General features: G+C 37.3%; 1 protein-coding gene across 2 annotated transcripts in view; it reads right to left on the minus strand.

Moving 5' to 3' along the window:
* LOC133525948 (tubulin-specific chaperone cofactor E-like protein) overlaps nucleotides 1-20,161 on the minus strand; it is a 36,008-nt gene that overhangs the window by 4,122 nt on the left and 11,725 nt on the right. For both annotated transcript variants that reach the window (XM_061862384.1, XM_061862385.1), the window contains 5 exons: nucleotides 15,952-16,205; nucleotides 14,920-15,425; nucleotides 14,291-14,390; nucleotides 2,416-2,600; nucleotides 581-712 (listed from right to left, as the gene is read on the minus strand). In XM_061862384.1, the coding sequence (XP_061718368.1) occupies nucleotides 581-712; nucleotides 2,416-2,600; nucleotides 14,291-14,390; nucleotides 14,920-15,425; nucleotides 15,952-16,197 (1,169 nt within the window). In that variant the 5' untranslated portion in view covers nucleotides 16,198-16,205. The remainder of the gene's footprint in view (nucleotides 1-580; nucleotides 713-2,415; nucleotides 2,601-14,290; nucleotides 14,391-14,919; nucleotides 15,426-15,951; nucleotides 16,206-20,161) is intronic.

A 20,161-nucleotide genomic window follows, 5' to 3' on the forward strand; every position in this document is an offset into this window, starting at 1 on the left:
ATTATATTGAGATTATAAAAAAACACAAGGCTCCAAAGTCTCAAAAAAAAAAGACTTTAACTCTCATTTCTGACCTTTGTGCTGCTTAAATGCCATGAGTCCTATATAGACATTTGATCTTCAAGAAAATAGTGACACATCGTTACAACAAAAAGCCGTTTACTCCTAATATGTGATAATTAAAGTACTTAGGTGTGGTGTATTCGGGTAATACCAAATGTCGAAAACCGTCGAATAATTCTTAAAAGGGACACATTCTTATCTGATTTTCCAACCGACATAGGAAATTACCCGAATACACCCTATTAAAATTGTCGATCTAAATAATTAAATGAACAATCAACCTTTGCTATTTCAACGACCGTTTTCTATTGTATTCTACGCGTTGTGTCGCGCCGCTACGTACAGGAACAACGTATTGTATCAAAAAACAGAAAAAGGGTAGGTACTCAAACAGAGTAAGGTACAGCTAAGACTTTTAGCGTATCTAGTATAAAAAGTGGCTCCCATAGAAGCAGAACCAACCAAACTTGAGGTAAGGAGTAGTATAACAGATGCATTTTTTTTCTTTATTCTGTACCTGTAAACATCAACGGTGCGGACTTCGCTGTTCACCCCGCAGGTGAAGGTGATCTGCACCCGCTTCTCGGGCCTCAGGTCCACGGACACCAGCGGGTCCAGTTTGCCGTGGACGCCCACCAGCTCCCAGTACCTGGAAAAATTCGTTGAGAGGTCGTTATTAGAAGTAGTGTAGTTTATAGTAAATATAGTGTTAGAGTTAATTTAGTGTTATGTGTGTCTTCGTGTTGTATCATTTTGCTGTATAACCAGTGGGGAGACACTAGAGCGTTCGCATCGTTCGCATTCTCGGCTCAGCACTGCTCCGAGCAATCATTAGGGTTTCACAACTTGAAGTCCCTTTGCGTGCACAACCAAAGATACGATAACGACTTGAATTTTGACAACCCTAAATAGCCGAAAGGGATAGCGCCATACATTAGAAAGAGACAGCATGAGTTGTCCCTGAATCGCTGTCAAACTATGGTTTTGTAGGAAAGGAAATGTCATTTCTGTACGGTAATACTATTATTTATTCTGTGGTATAACTCTTCTTAATTAACCACTTGACAAATGTACATTATTTATGATTATTTTATGGTTCTTTTCTTTTTGCCTGTTACCTGCCGTGATTCTTCTCATTTGATGGTCTCATCGGAAGATCAGCGCTGGAAGTCGCCAGCAACGGCAGCAACATGCTGAGATGAGGCCATTTCGTGGGTGGTTATTCTTTCTACGTTTTATTCTTCAATTGGGACGAATCAACCCTAATGTCCCTAATACAATCGGTTCAACCCTTTGTTTTACAGTCGTTGAATCTCACAGAAATGAATTGGTACTTTTTTTCGTAAAACCTAGTTTTTGCAAAGTGTTACTTGTCACTTTTTCATATCTGTCAATAAGGATATTTATATTATTTATACTGGACCCCATAGTGGGAACTGGCAACGGTCCATTGAGGTTTACATCATCATACCAAACGATTTCATAAACATCATTCAAAGTAGGTATGCCATGTAAATTTTACATATACTTGTTATTTCGCAATACCTAACCCTAGGCCGTTTAAAATACTCGTACACACATTTATAGGCATTTTTACAAAAATAATGCAAATCAATGATTTTTAACTAAGTAGAGTTCCTAATAATATAATAGCGGAATGTTTATCGCGACCTTCATGTGTTTCGCCATTGTACCAAATACGCATCATATTATATTCATAGAGGCGCAGAAATAGCCATAAATATGTACACACATTTCGCCTTATTTCAATGACATAAGGTCTGAAAGTGTCCAGCTAAATGCTGCGCGAGGTACCATTGAAATTTGCATGCAACTTTAGTCATTTAGGTCGCAATTTCAGTGCGAATTCTCTGCCCACACTTGATCATAATAATTGACCTTCAAATCCAGTGTTATTTCCATGTACTACTTACACATAATTCTGTGTTATAAACAACCTAACTTATAGGTAAACGAAGAACGTAGAAAGATAATTGTTTTTACTATTCCCAAGTTCCTAATAGTTTTGCGATGTCCGATTGTCCGTCTGTCTGACCGACGCGTTGTATAAGAAACCATTCGTGTTAAAATGGTATAATATACATTGCTTTAATAGTACATTATTACGGAGGCCGGGACGAAAGGGTTTGCCAACCCCATATTTCCCGCCGAGGTATGTATAGTGCTTTTATTTGCAGTCGCATGACGGGGGCAAGATCAAACGTAGGTACAGGTTGAATTTAAACGGTAGAATAATCTAGAGGTAAACAAAAACATGTGCTGATTGATATCATCAAACACAATCTCTTCATTGTTAGGCTGTATGAATAGAATAGATACAAAATAATTTACCTATCCGGGCGGTCGCTCTCCGGCTTCTCCATGTAGTACCGAATGAAGGCCCTCTCAGCGGAGTCCCTTTCCTCCTCGGGCACCGCTCCTCCCCCGTTCAGGGTGCGAACGCGAGGCAGTCGGGCCACCAGCAGCAACCGCCGCTCGTGCTCTGTGGATTCCAGGCGCTCCCATAGCGGCCAACCCTGAAAGAAAGAAATAAAAATAAGATGGGTGGGATCGATGAAGTCTGTTTTAGCAGTTAGGTAAGTCGACAGGCCATTCGTAGATATGTTGATTAGACACTTTATGGTATACCTAGGTGACTTTTTTGGGGTGAAATGGAGATCCACAAATACGAGTACAGAAACGATAATCAAAGTTTGTAGTAACAGCGTGCTCGAAACGCGCCAAATAAGTAAAGGCAACAGCTGCAGAGTGCAGACCTAAATTCACAGAATCTTCTTTAGACAGACGCACGGTGTGCAGTCAACATTAAAAGTAGCGTATCAGACTGCGTCAAAAGTATCTATACTATTATCTGATAGCTTCAAAAAAAGAGGTACGTATATTAAAACTAGTCGAGATATATCTCTATTTAGAAAAGTATTCCAGGATAGCACATTTTTTTTAAATATTACGTGGGTGGCTAACAAGTATACGGTCCGCCTGATGGTAAGCAGTCTCCGTAGCGTATGGATGCCTGCAACTCCAGAGGTGTTACATGTGCGTTGCCGACTCTAACACACCGCACCCTCGTTGACCTCTGACAACCTTACTCACCGGCAAAAACACAACACTGAGAATGCTCTAGTGTTATTTGACTGCGGTTTTCCGTAAGGTGTAGGGTGCCTACTTCCCCAGCTGGGATCTGCTCTAGACCTGGAATGATATCCGCTGTGCTAAACTGTGCCCAACCACACAAAGCGAGATGACATTCATAGTGCCCATGCCTATCTTGTGGACGTAGATTAAGGACATCGCCGGGTCCAAAATACTTATTACTACTTACTTTCGGTTCGGCACGATGGCCGCGTTGTTCCATACAATTTCTACTATTGATGCTGACTGCCGTACTTACACTTAAGTACACTCAATTCGTTTAAATGCCAATTAAGTAGTTATAATATAGTACCTAGTGTAGTATAGAATCAGTATTTTTTTCGCGGCCGAAATGTCATAGGTACAGCACCCACATAGCTGATGAGCTTCAAGAGGGAAAATAAACATCATTGCCATATTTATAAACGAACCCATACTCTCCAGTATTAATATATCCGGGTTCCCAATATCAATATAATCATACAGTCACGAGTTCAGCAGACGAACAAAGCGATCCTCGGTTAAACAAAAAGTGTGGAATATTTAATAGGTCTCTCACAAGGATAGAACAACCTTCCTTATTCGGCGTTCGAAGTTCGCAAGCGCAGGCCGTATTGCTATGAAATCGATGTTATATCTTATTTATTATTACTACCTATTAATAGGCTTTAACGTCGTCAACTTTGCTACAATTGCAGTAATTTGAGGTAACAATTCTTGACAATTTCAAGAGCTTAAGAGAGAAACAAGGCTCAATTTTATTAAATAGAACAAATTAATTATCGATGGTATTACGCCCGTATAATTAAGTCTAGGCACAAGGCAATACTTGCAAGTCCCCCGCCGCGTCTTCTATCTGTTTGTATGTGTTTGTTCGACATAAACTCAAAAACTACTAAACGAATTTTCATGCGGGTTTCACCTATCACTCAATAGTTTATGGTTTACATGTAGGTATCATTTGTTAAGGTTTTGTGTAACTCGTTCGAAACGGGGGCGGGTCGTTAAAGTCATATTTTACACTACACATCTAATACCTACCATCAATAAAGTAAGTCTCATTTCTACTCAATAAAACAAATTGATTGGACTTACGCGCGCATAATCAAGTCCAGGCAATACGTATAATTAAATAATTTATTCCGGTAATAATATCCGCAGTACAGATTCTTTGTTTTGCACGATTAAATGTGATCAGCCTTGTCGGCCGGTATATTGACTAAAAACGGAAGACGGAACCTGCGTGCGTCACTCGCAGGCCCTGAATATGCTTCGTCCCTTTGCGGAGTAATGGCCTCAATACATATTATTATAAATGATCCAAATGGCCCCTTTTTGGAGTTCAGTGTTCAATCTCCGCTTCAAATTGTGAAAGTAGTTTTAAGTTCTATCGATTGTCAAAAAGGTATTAGGTATCTTCGAGTAGCTGTAGGTACAGGCTTTAGGCCCCCATTCATCTATTAGGGGAAATTTCCCATAAAGTTACAAAATGTTATCTAAGTTTAATTAAAGCATGAAAAGGCAGGTAACGAACCAGTAAGGTTAAGTATCATCTTACCTTGCCTAGGTACTTTTAATGGTTCGGGGTTGTCAACCATGGTACATTAAAGTTGTTACATTATATTTGTGGAAACTATTGCTTGTACAAATGATATGACAGTCCTAAATTATAAGAACTTTTGGAAATCAAACAGGCGTACTATGGATGGCTTTATCCACGTGATAAAATAACCGTCACTTTTTAACACTGCGGGATAGAAAGTGACGGTTATTTTATCACGTGGATAAAGCCATCCATAGTACGCCTGTTTGATGTGAAGGTGCCCACCGTTTCATCACACTATCAATCGACCAACAACACACCACCGTACAGGAAAAAAAAAGAAATAATGAACGAAAGATGAACTGCAAAAGGGAACACGAGTTGTCGCTATTCATATTTTAAGATGATCTGTAGGAAGGCATTTGTTTAAGATAATTATAATATCTTTCTATAGATACTGTAGTTATCTACATATTGGCCATATCTGGCAACATACTGAGGTATGAAACAAAAAGGCTGACACTGATAATTTACTGACCATTACTGGTTTTTTTTTTAATTTATTTATAAAAGAGAAGTTACAACGGTACTTAGCGTCAATATTCACTTGTAGGACCAGCAATGTACGGCTGTCACTGTCAGGTACTCAGGTGACAATTGTAACCGTGGTGAAACAGGGGCCTGGGGTCAATTTACTCTTACGCCGTTCTGTAGTCGAATTCTCAAGGAATTCATAGCTCTGTGGAACGAATGATACCTACCTAAATATGTATATCGGGCATACATTGTATATGAAAATTCAAATTAGGAATCACCAAAATGGCGTCCGTTCCAGCCGGTAACGGTTCCGTTCCGACTCGTTAATTGCGGATATTGATTTCGTCCCGAGGTCCGGTGCAATCGCAGTGTCGTAAACAGACCCACTCATCCATTGAAATGCACTAAACGGATGGAGGGTGCGATATACTGACAGCGATATGTTTTTGAGCATTTGTAGGCCATATATAGTTGTAATAAGGTTTACAAATGGTCAGAGAATTATGTTGTCTACGCTGTAGACGATGGTGTGTAGTTTGCTTTTATAATATTATGAATTTCCGATACGGAATAGGCGATACTGAAAATGATAACACGTATCTTTCTCAATGTACGTAGTTACTATACTTTGTTTTTTTTCTAAGGTTAGAATTATTCTAACCTCAAAAGTACAATAATATGTAAACGACACTATAATTCAGTGCATTAGTTACTCAAATTTAATTATGGAGTAAAAAGTTATGAAATTTCTAATCTGAAAAAGGGGTATATCGATTACATTGATAATATTGCATTGTATTGTATCGAGAATAGGAAAACCTGATTTGTAATTATTTTAAATAATTAGGAATAATTGATATGGATAAAAATGTATTTATTTATAAGAAGCATCTGTCATTGCCGAACCCGATATGGGTATCATGTATTGAGACAATTTTATTGTTACCTGAGACCTGCAGCTAGCATATGTAGGTACATAAACATGTAAGCAATTAAAATTAAAAAAGAATCAGCAACATCAATGAACATTTGTACCATATAGGTACGGAACCTGTAATCGAGTAATCGGTTAAGTAGTTGTAGACCATACTGAGGAAGAAAAGGTATGAAATATATTATTATGGTATCTATATGTATAAAGCTGCCATGTCGAAGGTGAAAATTGTGTAGATAGGTAGTGAAAAACTGCAATAGCGAATGGCACTTGTAGGTGGCACATTCAGCATAAAAAACTACCAGCGCCTTATGTGCTTGTGTGTTATACTCGTATAATACATTTGATGGGGATTGTATAACTAGTACCGTATTCATAGTATCTCCATGGCAATTACTACTATATACTTGATGCAATTATTTAATTATAGATTGAATCTCTAATTGAAACAAACAACTTCTGAGATAATCACCACTTCCTCGACAGATCTTAGGATAAGATGCGAACTATGTTCTAGGCTCACACTACTACCGTACAGTCAGCGTCAAATACTCCGTAGCAGTCAACGTGGCCAAATAGTTCGGTACACCATACTAAATATATGGTGTACCGAACTATTTGGCTACTTTGGTTGTTACTAAGTATTTGACGCCGACTGTACTAGGAAAACAGGTAGGTAGAAGCTACAGTCATGCACGTGGTGAGGTACGTGATGGTATAGTATAATGTTTGATTTAATCGGGCAGACATTTTAAAGACAATACTAATTGTGAAACAATGATATATTGGAATCGCTTTGATTTTAACAGTAAAAATATATTATGTAGGTACAAAGTATGACTTTCTTGAACTCTTTCGGGATCGTCTGAAGTAATTAGAGGTAGTAGTCGTCGTCGTAGAAATGAGAGGAAACTATACAAAAACCTTGCGTATAAAAGAGATAAAATTGCTAATTCTAGACTAAAATTATGTGAACAGTGTATATAAAAACTTTACAGTGAATATATAGGTATGATATACGAATAAACGAATAACTTCACAAGGCACAGGTAATAGAATGAAGGCAATGTTTATTTACTAGCAAAGTTACTGACTAGTTGGGCAAGCGGTTTATCGTAATGATACCAAAAACTACTTTTGCTAAAGGAAACCGTCATGTTGTGCGAGTGAAGTAAGACTGGCGCCCTTCAGTACTTTGATGTACTTAATGTATTATCAAATTTATCAACATTTGATATATTACATTGTGTAATGAAAAATAAGAAATACGTCACTCTCGTACCTACTTTACTTGTTAAAAAATAATGACAAAAAAGCAGCTAACACATCCCTGCTGACTACACTTTTACTTAAATATAAATAAAAACTCAGCTGGTATACCTATATAAATACCTATACAAGGCATTTCTTTTACTTCGCACCCCTTCAGCGATATTCTGATTGTTTAAATATTGTATTGATATGATACGTTCGCCCGCACTTTTCGGCGCACGCGAGATGCACTGCGAGTAAAATCTTTACACCACTCCATGGATTGTTTATTGTGATGTTTTCTTTGCAATTTGCTATAAACAGAACTGAACGTGACCTTTTTTCTCTTCTCTTCTAAGTACACCATTCCCCAATGTAATATGCACACGTTCGTAAAGTCTCCATACTTTATGACGTTCCCTGACGGGTCACGGACGAGACTACATTATTGCCCTTTCTCCGCGACAATAGAAATTGCAGTCACGTTGACCTGAGGCTAGTAGAGTGCAATATAGCAACTTACATTGCATTGCCCTACTTTGTCGGTTTTCGTTCCCGGTATCCCTTTCCCCTTTGATGTTGTTCAAACATGTTAGCACGATGTTGTTTTTGTATATGATGTAGCTTTTGTGACCTGGTGTGTCTATTTTGCAAAAGATAAGAGTAAACGTTGCAATAAAATAGATGAAAATATATAAAGCTAGGTGCGAAATTTTATTGGTTTCTTTCAGATGATCTGTAAGTATATCTACACTAAAGACAACGTAATCCTCACTTCTAAGAGCTTTATAAAACATGTCATTGTCATGGTTTTTATGATCAAAATTACAATATCCTATTAGCCTAAATATTTCGGTCCCTTTCAAGTCCGTCTCCTAAATTAGAGCAGCGAGTAAATAAGTCATCGATCAAACAGTTCAAACAAGCTTATTGGCAAGGAACACTCAGTTTGGTTTGTGGGATTTTTGGTCCGATTTTCAATTGAGAGTTATTTTTGATTGGCGCTAGTTATATAATGACAAAAATAAGGATTCCATAGTTAAATCAATATGAAAAAATATAATCGAAAAGTACTTCAAATCTACCAAATTAAGAATGAGAATTTAATTAAATAATACCTTTTGTACTTATCTAAATTGTAGCCACTGAAATTATAGGTCGATATAATCGGCGGCATATTTCTGGGACATTGGGTAACCTGCTTCATTAACCGTTCAGTGGTGGGCAATTAGGAGTTAGGTACTAAGTGCTGTTTCTTTCTTAGTTAAAGGGTTTTCACAAAAAACGGAAGATGTGTGTGTAGGAGTCTGTAGTTAGGGTAGAATAGGATAGGGTGTAGTTTTGTTATGATGATTACCACTTTCACCCGAGGAGGCGAGATATGTGAAGGTTGGAAACCTTCACAGTCTCGTGGTAGATAACTGGCAACAATTATTTGAATTCAGAACTATCGCCCTGCTGAAGGAAGAAAGCTCTGCAGGCGATTGATCCGGAAAGCGGCAATCATTCATGGTAGTCGATACTTGTGTTATTACTGTTTGAAGAAAAAATAGAATGAAATATTGTTAGAAATCTACCTCGAGCGATTCCCCATCACAGATAGACCGTATCGCTTTACAGTATGCACATTGTGGCACCGCTTTTTTCGAATTGACTTACGACTAATTCAATCCATATCGTGTCATTAGGTAATTTTTGGTTATCTCGTATCTTAAGGTTCGAATCGGGCTGTACAAATATTGCAGTTCGTCGAAACCAACTTTTAGATTTTTTATAATAACGGAAATTCTAAATATACCTATTATAGCTATATCTCCAAACATTGTAGGTAATGTATTATCCTTATTTACTCAATTTATTAGGTACCGAGACGAACTCAAACAACACCTCAACACTGTGCATTAGCTTCAATCAAACAAAGAATCGCGCAGAAGGCGTAGGTGTAGCGACCGTTGCGTTCGTCTTATGTATGACATGATTTTATGATTCACTGACCGATGCAGACTGGTACCGGTGTTTTTCCCATTTTAAAAATACAGTTGCTGTCCCTGTTTGTTATCCGCGAGGGATTCAGTCGGTTGTCATTGCCATGCGTTCACCAGGGAATAGATTAAATATGCTCCGAATAGTGGTTTTGGCCGAATACCGAATATTCGGTCCCTCCCTCGGCCGAAGCGCCGAATATTCGGCATGACATGCGAACATTTTTAGTCACAATTATGTTCGCCATCAAAGCACGTTTGCTAAGATATATTTTTTGTTGAATAAAATTTTTTGAATGTAGTTAGAGTCAATCAAATCAGGCCCACGATAGGTCATTTTTTTAAACTCTACAAAATAAGAAAAATTGTTTCAGGTCAAAATAAAAAAAAATCATCACAATATAAAAAAAACTGTTATTATTTTATTAATTAAAGTGTTAACGTTATTTGTGTTTAATAATAAACGCTGCAACGCCATGTGAATAATGCTCAATGTGACATTAGCGAGGTAGTTCTTTGACCTCCTATGTTTTCTGAGTCAACGGTCAACATTTACTTTGTACACTGTGTACACAGGCAACGAATTTATCAATCTATTACTCTAAACTTGAAAGCGATTCCGATTTTAGGGACCTATTTCATGAAAGCTTGTATCTTGCTAAATGCGATCTTTTTAACTCCTTTATTGGAAAGATTAATTCCTAAAACTGGTTCTGGTTTTTGTAGCATTTCCAATTTTTTTACAGTTAAATGCTTTATATAGGTACATGATTTTAATTTAGGTTCTTAGTTTGTTTTGTAAATGTCAGTAATGTTCAAATATTTCAAAACGTCTATACTGTTTTAATTTATTTTTAACTTTGTTTTTTAACATTGTAATGCGATTGGTTGGGAAATAACTATATGATCTACCATATCTACGAACGTCGCAAACGATTTATGACGGCGCAATAATATGAAATAATTATAATCACGCATATGGCGTGCAGTTTTCAATAATTTTAATCATTATTAAGGACGTTTCTTACCTGTTACTTATTACAGTTACTAAACTAGCCCATGATTTCATTTTTCTTTGCTCATTGAAATTTACAAAACGAACCTACACAATGGCTCAGTTTCATTGGTCGATAACTCGGTCGATGTGAAGCGTGAAGGGTCTCTCCGCAGGCGGTATAACGACTAGTGAAACTCATAAGCCGATAGTTCGGTCGACTCCCTGCAGGCGGAAAGGTGGTATAACGACTATTGAAACTCATAGGTAATGATATGCGTTTTGGACATTTCCCGCACCCCGCATGCGGGCCCTATCGACCAATGAAACTGAGGCATTACTGCATACATATTCTCTCATTATACTAAACTATGAACAAATCCGCAATTACCTAACGCAGATCTGTTGAATTTACAAATGACCATTGCGGTTGCTTTGATCATCAGATTGTCTCTAGCAATATGATTGTGAAAGAAAGAAATCGTAGTTCGTCTATGGTCGGAAGAGGTCAACGGTTAAAATGGCGCCAAAGCTTACCGATGGAGCGGCCGTGGGTAGACTAACCTCGGTTATTATTTTTGGCATAGCATGAGCCGGAGCAACGGATGTCATTCCTGGCGTTTTGTTTGCTTTTTTGTACGTAAGTAATCTAGAACCATCGTTTACCGTACTTTATTTTTGCTTGCGTGTTATTCGTCCTCGCAAATGACTTAACCTTTTTAGGGTTCCGTACCCAAAGGGTCGAACGGGACCATATTACTGAGACTCCGCTATCCGTCCGTCCGGCTGTCACCAGGCTGTATCTCATGAACCGTGATCGTTAGCCAGTTGAAATTTCTACAGATTATGTATTTCTGTTGCCTGGTGTAAACGCAGCCTTATTCTGTCTGTTTTGTTATTGAGATTATTTTACATATTTTAAAGCAAACAAAAACTACTTTTTATGATGACAAATTTATAGTAAACACAGGTACACGATTATCAATAAATAATAGGTAGCAGCAAACTGCGCGTTACACGTGAAACAACGAGCTAGTTTCATAAGTTTACGTCAATAGCTGTGACATCACTTATACTACGATGCAATTCAACGTAAAACCATACAAAGCTAGGGTTACCACTTACCAGACGTTCCCATTTTCCAACATATCAGCAAGTACAGACTATTGTTGGATGTATCTGTGTAAATTTGGAATATACTATTGGGATAGGATAAAAATTCCTTAGCTTAATGATAGGAAAACTAATATTAATACTATTACTGAATAGGTTACCAACCTGATGCGATGACAAAAGGACAAAATATGTCACAGAATGGTACCTACCCACAAAGAAAGAAAAGACCCCAATGTAAACCGTACAGAATATGGGAAGCTGACATTCCTGAAGACTGGAGAAGACTCTCAAAAAACCGCGAGGAGATGCGCCGCCTGGAGGCGGCCTGTGTAACAGCCCGACAAAGAAGGAATAGGAAAAAAAAAACAAATGGATACTTGTATAATTGTAAAAGAAATTGTAAAAAAACTACGTGTCAGGAATAAAGGCTATTTTAATTCAATTCAATAGGTTTCCAAATCAGATGGTAAAAATATGATACAATTTTCCATACAATCCATACACTCGTATAATATCGCGAGAAGGGCACAATGAAATCAAATTGGTATTTGACTATATATATTACGCGACTCACTGGCGTCGTTTGCTCAGGTATTATTCAAGAATTAAGAATTTACGTAGAACTTTACAAAATTTATCTGGCAACATTGGCAACCCTCGACAGCGGAACACTTTGTTAAGCTATACTTTCACATTCTTCGTCGCGTGACGGTCACAAAGCGATCGCTAAACGCTACAAAAACCGTCTTTACCCATATGCAAATAAGATTCTAATTAGCTTAGCAATTCGCTGGATATAAGTGTAGTAATGAATTGAATTTATGTTTATACACTGCCGGTTATATTCCGCGGTTTGATTGATCGGCCTTGACACAGACAAGCGCGGAAATTGAGCATAGACAATTAAACAAAAACAGTAAATGCTGGATGAGTTTACTGGGTTTTATTACCTAGTTTGCTAGATTATGGCTTTGTTGTGTATTGTTACTGTTCGTATTTGTATGTAATGTGTGAATTATGATATTTATGCCTTTTGGCATTAAGATCGCCTTTTATACAACTTTTACTGTGCAATAAAGTAACAAATAAATAAAAAACTAAATAATCTGCTGTTATAAGTCAACCGAAAAAACCTATATGTCATTACTACAAATAATAAAAACTTTGAGTCAGCTGCAAAAATGCTACAAGGCACTGAATAATACAGACTTTATATCGAAAATATGCTATAGAGTCGATACATATATTTTTAAGTGTCTTATAATATAAGTAGTTACGTAACTATTTATGCCGCTGACTCTACACGACAAAATATTTATTTATTTATTTCTGTTAGATACTCGTAGAGGCAATACAACTGTAGATGCGCTCACCAACTTTTATATCATTCGTTTACATCACGCAGTTAGCTCACAGTTCGTAATCCTTATAGCAAAGACATAAGCTCTACCAATGGTCAGGTCAGGAAATGAGGACTACGCTTGTCTTATGCGTTGCAAACTTGCAACATATGTTCTGCTTAGTAATGCATTTTATTCATTAGTATTACCCATTTCATAATGAATGTTTTTGAAGTTTTATTGAAAGTAAACATGCTAGACGTATTTATTTACTGCGGCTACTGCGAGTCCAATAATACTTAAGACTGGCAAATTATTGCTCATTTTATCGAGAACGACCTATAGTTGTGTTTTCAAATTCAATGGACATAACATTTAAACCATCACGTCATAATGCAAACATACTCGTAGACAGTAAATATTATTCTCGAATCGACTGAAGAAATGATGAAGTTTCGATCACAAATTAAAGGAGTATTCCATTGATTATCTATAGCGTATGCGTCAGATCAAGCTAATGTGTCGAAATTACGCGTGCCGGGGCCATAATATTCCCACTAGATGCGTAAGCGCACGTAAGTCTATTTCTTAGAAACCAATATAACATGACCTCTAGATTTGTAACAGCTACGCGTAATTTTAAAACACTCTTATATTGGTCCGATTGGGCTCGTGTTAAAGTAATCGTAACACCAATTGGCGACTGAGGTTTAAACGCTCTATCTCCTTTACACTTGCTAAGATCAGGCAAGAGCGAAGAAGATGGCATTAGGACTTAGGTATTGCTGCTACTATAGCGATTGGAGTTACACTACAACCCGGGAGTCGAGAATTGCGCAAGTCAAGTGGGCCACGACTAAATCCGGAAGACCTTCACCTGCATTGTGCCGATAGCTCCCGAGGGACGCACGCACAAATTACGACACCCCAAGGCGCTAATAAAATACATTGATGCTGGTTATTGCGAATTTTGATGGGTTACACGCTGATGAAAAGCAAAGTGATTGATGAACTTCTCAAATAGGGAACTTGCATAAATATGAATTACCTAATTTCTTTCGAGGTGAAAATTAAGTAGATATCTACTTTACTACCATCACATTATGACATTGTATTTGGAATATATTACGCATTATTTTTACAAAATTCTATGTTTAACGTTTTTATATCCACTCCCAATTAAAAGCTGTTAATAACCTAGATAGACGTTATTAATTTTTTAATTTGCCTACCTATTTCTGGCGTTTCTTACAGTCAAAACGTTGTTGATGTCACACATACATTAACTTAGATGAATCGATTAAAGGTAATAGAAAGTCACAAGGTGCTACTCGCGGTTGCCCAAAATTTCTAATTTAGTATCTCAAACACACTTACTTGTACTCGTAAACTCTTCAATGAGGGAAACTGCGCGAGCCGGTCCACTTCGTCCCACGTCCCTAGGCCTGTGTTGTTCAGGTTCAAGAACCGGAGGCGTCTGCAAACAAATTACTTAAAAATAATTCCGTATTTTCTGAACCAACGACATAGTTATCATTATCGCATGCATTTGTAAATTTGGAGGGGGGGGGGGTCGTAGCTGATTGTTTAATTCTTGTGTCTATAACCGAGATACTAAAGTGACTGACCTGTCATTTTTATACAACGTTGCTACAAAAGCGGATGATTGATAGTCTGATAGAAACAGAGGAACTTGCAATATTTAACTGAAAAAAACAGGTGCATGGAAACATTAAACTGTTTTAAAGGTCGCTGTTTTACGAGCCGGCTAATTACGCCGCTAGGTTCATTAGGTCAATGTTAAGACAGTCAGGGTTAAGCTGATAACAATATAGGAGACCAGATAGGAGACTTAGTCTTAAATTAAGTAAGGTTTTTTACTCTATACCTATTATAAATTCTTCAATATGTTTCAGGATTTCAGTTCCTCAATACGAGTATTATGTATCCAAACATACCCTGGCCTGTTTGCTTTAGGATTCAATAACATGAGAAAATATACTTACGGAAAGGCATCGTGACTCTTTCTGTTTCCATTTCCGTCGCCGCATTTCTCACAAGGATCCGGCTCCAACGTATTCACAGGGCAGTCGTTAACCAACAGCGTTTCTAAATTCGGGAAAGCGTATCCCAATTTCGATATTTCCCGCCAGCTGTTAATAGGGTTCCCGGAAAAGTGGAGTTTCTTTAAGCCCTCGTGTACGGGTTCGAAGGAGTCTGGCGCTTTGAGTCTCGAGCAGGCATCGCATCTATCCTTCTCGTCAACTTCCTTGCCGCTTAGGTCCACGTACGAGTACTCGTTGAGGCTCAAGTGCAGTTCTTCGAGAGCTGGCAGAGCCTTGAGGAGTGCGTACACGTTGGACCAGCCGACGTATGTGGAGTTCAGGACGAGGTTGCTGAGGCTGTCCCAGCGAGGGTTGAGAGCTTGCGCGGCTTGGATTTGTGCCGAGAGACGGTTGAAGCTTAAATTTAGGAAGCGTACGCGCGGCGTCTGCTCTAATATTGCGAAGACCTAGGGACAATGCGATAAGCTGGTGAATAATGTGATGTGAAGTTGCGTATGCAGAATATTAACCTTTATATATACCTACCGCTTCTGTTATTTACATTTTTATTGCAAAATACAAGAATAATTAGATAAAGTAATGTTGTGACTAGGTTTTATACATATTCATATTAAAATTAACTGTGATTGTGATGGGAAGTTTTTGCAAATGAATGATTTAGCATAAATGTCAATAGGGTGTATTTGTAAAATATTCCGTATATAATTTTTAAACCAAAGCCGTAAGAAGGAGTAAACCGAAGGAATACGCCTCTTTGTTTTCCGCGTTAACATCTCCTTTCGCGTTATATTTGCGTTCAATCCCAGTTAGAATTAATTCTGACATACAATACAATACAATACAAATACACTTTATTGCACACCTCAATACAGAAACAGTACAAATAATACAACACATAAAGAAGAGGTAAACAACAGGCGGTCTTATCGCTAAAAAGCGATTTCTTCCACCTCACACACCTCTACCACATACCTCTGACCATTCCGTAAGCTTATTGTTAGCTATATCCAGCTCAACGACATCAGCGCACTTGTCAGCCAGCACGCAGGCATCGCCCGCGCAGTCGATGTCGCAGTCATTGAGCACCAGCAGCGTCGGCACGCTGAGCCGCGGCGACCGCTTCGGCACGAAGATGGCGACCGGTAGATTGTCTATGCACGGGTTCACTTCGCCTTTGGCGCCGTATTTGCGCTCGAGGGCTTCTAATAGCGAGGGCATTTTGCTACCTGTGGCGGAAGAAAAGGGGAAGATTAACATTATTTGGTATAAACTTAGCGTTATGGGTTTTTCTGATGTCGAACGAGAACAGTATCAATAAAAAATGTCACGCACGCGCCAAGTTTGCGCACGCGCAAGCGAGCTAATATGAAACATTTAAAACATACTGGAAATCATGAAGCATAGATAAAAGAAATGAAAGCGTACGTCATAACACTATGCGCGTTCTTGGCGCTAATTAATGAAAACAACATTAATTCGTGGACACAAGTCGAAACGCATTTAAAGGTTTATAGTGTTCTAAGGATTAAAAAACGTAGCTACTAAAAGGGGTAAAAATAAGGGGATGTAAAAACATTACGTAGGGAAAAATACGGCAGAACTCCACCGTGTAACAAAAACATACCAGTACATACATCCTATATCATCCTATATGCGACACAAATGGGACGTAAGGACTCTAAACCATTACGCGAATTTTGTTTAGAGGGTTGGATAGTTTTAGGGTTGCTTAGAAGGAAAAATCCTGAAATATAGTTTATTTAACTTCCTTATTGAAATTTAATCTAATGAAAATATTATTTAAATAGCGAAGAAGACAGTGTAGATATTCTATTGTATTATATTGAATTTATTTCAAGCAACATGGCTCATCGAAGCTTTGAAACAAAGATTAAAACTAAAATCCAAACTTAAAATTAACATATTCTATCAAAGGCAAACTGGCTTAACTGTAAGGTGACCAATTTATCAGGCATTTAAGTGCGAATATAAATGCAAATGAATGAAACAGTCTTCACAGGACTAAAACATAACATCCCGGTACGAGTACAGTACACGTACACACACGTAGGTATTACGAAATAAAATAAGATCACATCGTATTTTCTGAAGTGCAATGAGTCATTTGGCAACAGAGCAAAAGAATTCGTGTCGCGGGTTTTCAGTACAGTGTAGTCTAAGATACACACACATATACATGATAAGATAAGGTGCAAGTAGATATTACCTTGCCCTGTTCTTGCTGGAATTTGAAGTCTTTGTTATAGTAGTGAGTCGTGACAAACAAATATCGTGATAAACAAAAGAGCCTCAGCATGATGTTTAAAGTGCATGGCCCTAATCGTCATCATGTTAATATGAAAGAATAATTGAAAAGGAAAGGTAGACTTTGAAGATATTCGGATCAGATATCGGCGATTAATCAGACATAATGTTCGCTATCTTATATATGAAGACACCAGTATCTCAAAACTATTGAAAATCTTATCTAATGTTATATTGATTGAAAGAGCGCAATAAACCGGAATTGCTTTCAAAAGGGCAGAGATGTCAAACGGCGCAGGTCGGGGATCAAAGGGCTCGTATTGCAGATTGCGTGCTCGATCTACAGCTGTTCTGTATTACGCACAAAAGGGAAATTACTTCAGATATCTCTTAATGGTACAAAGTCAATAAACGTTAAAGCAAGATCTTATAGATACCTGGTTTAGTGAACCTAGCCAGAGGTATGCATATTTTTTCTGGAGGTGTACCTCCAGAAAAAATATGCATGGATAGCCACTAGTACCCGCTACATACACATATAAAAATATTTGCGTAAATCTTCATGCGTCATGTCAAAAAAAAATCGAATAAGTAGTTAGGAGCATATGTAAACAAAGTACTAGTGCAGGGTGTAGATAAGTTAGTATGTAGGTGTGTAATTTTTTTTTATAAACCTATTTATAATGCATCGACGATGACATGTCAACGTAAGATAACATTTGACACATATTCTAGCTGCATATGTTTTATTTGCATTTATTTTGTGTTAGAAAATGGATAACACTAAGTGTAAGTCTTGTGAAAAAACATTAAAAAATATTGATGGGAAGAAAAAATGCATAAAAACTGGTCAAGAGGCTGATTTATATAGCAAATGCACAAATAAGCTAATTTATATCAATAATATTTTGTGTGGTAAGTGTCGACTTTTGGTGTATAAACATAAAGTAGTAGCATCAACGTCTACGTGTAGCAGCACAGCACTTGGCGATGCTGGCTCTTCGTCTGCAACCTCCGACGCGTCCGATTATAATTTATCCGATGATGATAATTTTGTGTGTGATTCAGAGGAACGATTTGAAATTAGAATCCCATCAATATTTTTTAATGTTTTTTCACAAGACTTACACTTAGTGTTATCCATTTTCTAACACAAAATGCAAATAACACATATGCAGCTAGAATATGTGTCAAATGTTATCAACGTTGACATGTCATCGTCGATGCATTATAAATAGGTTTATAAAAAAAATGTACACACCTACATACTAACTTATCTACACCCTGCACTAGTACTTTGTTTACATATGCTCTTAACTACTTATTCGATTTTTGTTTGACATGACGCATGAAGATTTACGCAAATATTTTTATATGTGTATGTAGCGGGTACTAGTGGCTATCCATGCATATTTTTTCTGGAGGTGTACCTTCGCAAAAAGTAAAAAAATAAATCTGAAGAAAAATAAAATGTTTTTTTACACAATGAAGTATAAGTACATGACGTGGGTTAAAAATGTGTATTTTGTAGCTTATTTTATTATTGTCAAATATAATTTTGTTTCGTTAATCTAACTTGAACAGTTTACAAAATATGCCACTTTCAATGATACGCTGATTATTTTACATTATCCTGAATAACTCGAAAACAAAAGAAGATCGAGGACTGATATTAAGCATAGAGTGTTCTTAGGACTTGCCAGTACACCACCTGAAAGAATGACCAAATCCGTCGTTGGGGGCACCTCTAGTTCGCTTAGCCTGCTAGACCCTTTCATATAAACTTTTCTGGATTTCGCCTAGTTTCAGGGTTAATACCAATGTAAAAAAAAACATCTTCTTATCGTAACTTAGTGCAAAACGCCTTTTTGATCGCGATGATGCCATTATGGGGCGTAGTCTAAATATCCTTATTGATAGATGTCAAAAAATGACAAGTAACCTTTGCAAGAACTAGTTTTTAACAAAAAAAAAATCGTAAAAAAATATTTTCAGTGCCTGTTTTATCATAACATTAACGTTTTATGTACAAATGCGTTCAAAATTTGAAAAAAAAAAAATCTTTTTGGCGAAATTTACTGAAACTCATATTATAAAATAAGGAAAAATCATAAGATTTTGTAATTTTTAAAGTTGATAGAAATGGTTTAATTATTTGCTCGTGTTACAGGAAACCGATTTAAACCGTACAATTAGAAACAGAGACACAATCGAAAGAGCAGTCTAATGATCACTTTATTCATTTAATTGGAGCGCCTCCAAAGATGTGCGTTACCTCATTCTTACCTTGGGACCAATTATATTATGATTCTTACACAATTTACTACCAATAAACCACGCTGTAGGGGTAGATCATTTATTGGCCAACATGGCCCATTATCTATGTGACAATAGGGATTCGGAGTATTCGGACACTAATCAAATTTCACATTTAACGAAACTCCACTAATATAGATCATCGAAAATACACAGAACAAAACCAACTTTATCTTATTTCTACAGCCCCGGCTGTTTTAAGTTAATAATAATTTTTAAAAAGCAGTTCATCATCAAAATTCGAAATTTACCATCTGATTCCCTGTTCGACGGACACAGATTTTCTTTGAGTTTTGGGTTTCGCGGCAGCCGTCCTTTGCAATTGCAAGCTTTCGTTAGGCTATCATAGTCAAATCGATAAAACCAGCTATTAATCGATCGAATAAGCAACCAATAAATAGCCTACCGCAAAACTATTGCCCAGCCAAGCGGATGCGTGTCGAAACGACACCAAGTCAGACGCACGAATGTAACGTACCTACTTCAAAGATATGTACATACTTTTAGCCCTAATACATGCATACGATGTAAGTGCATACAATTATTTACTGTCGACTGTTACCAACCGCAAAACTACTTTGTCAACCTTATGTCAATACGA

The sequence above is a fragment of the Cydia pomonella genome, chromosome 15 (genome assembly GCF_033807575.1).
Source record: "Cydia pomonella isolate Wapato2018A chromosome 15, ilCydPomo1, whole genome shotgun sequence".
Taxonomy (NCBI): domain Eukaryota; kingdom Metazoa; phylum Arthropoda; class Insecta; order Lepidoptera; family Tortricidae; genus Cydia; species Cydia pomonella.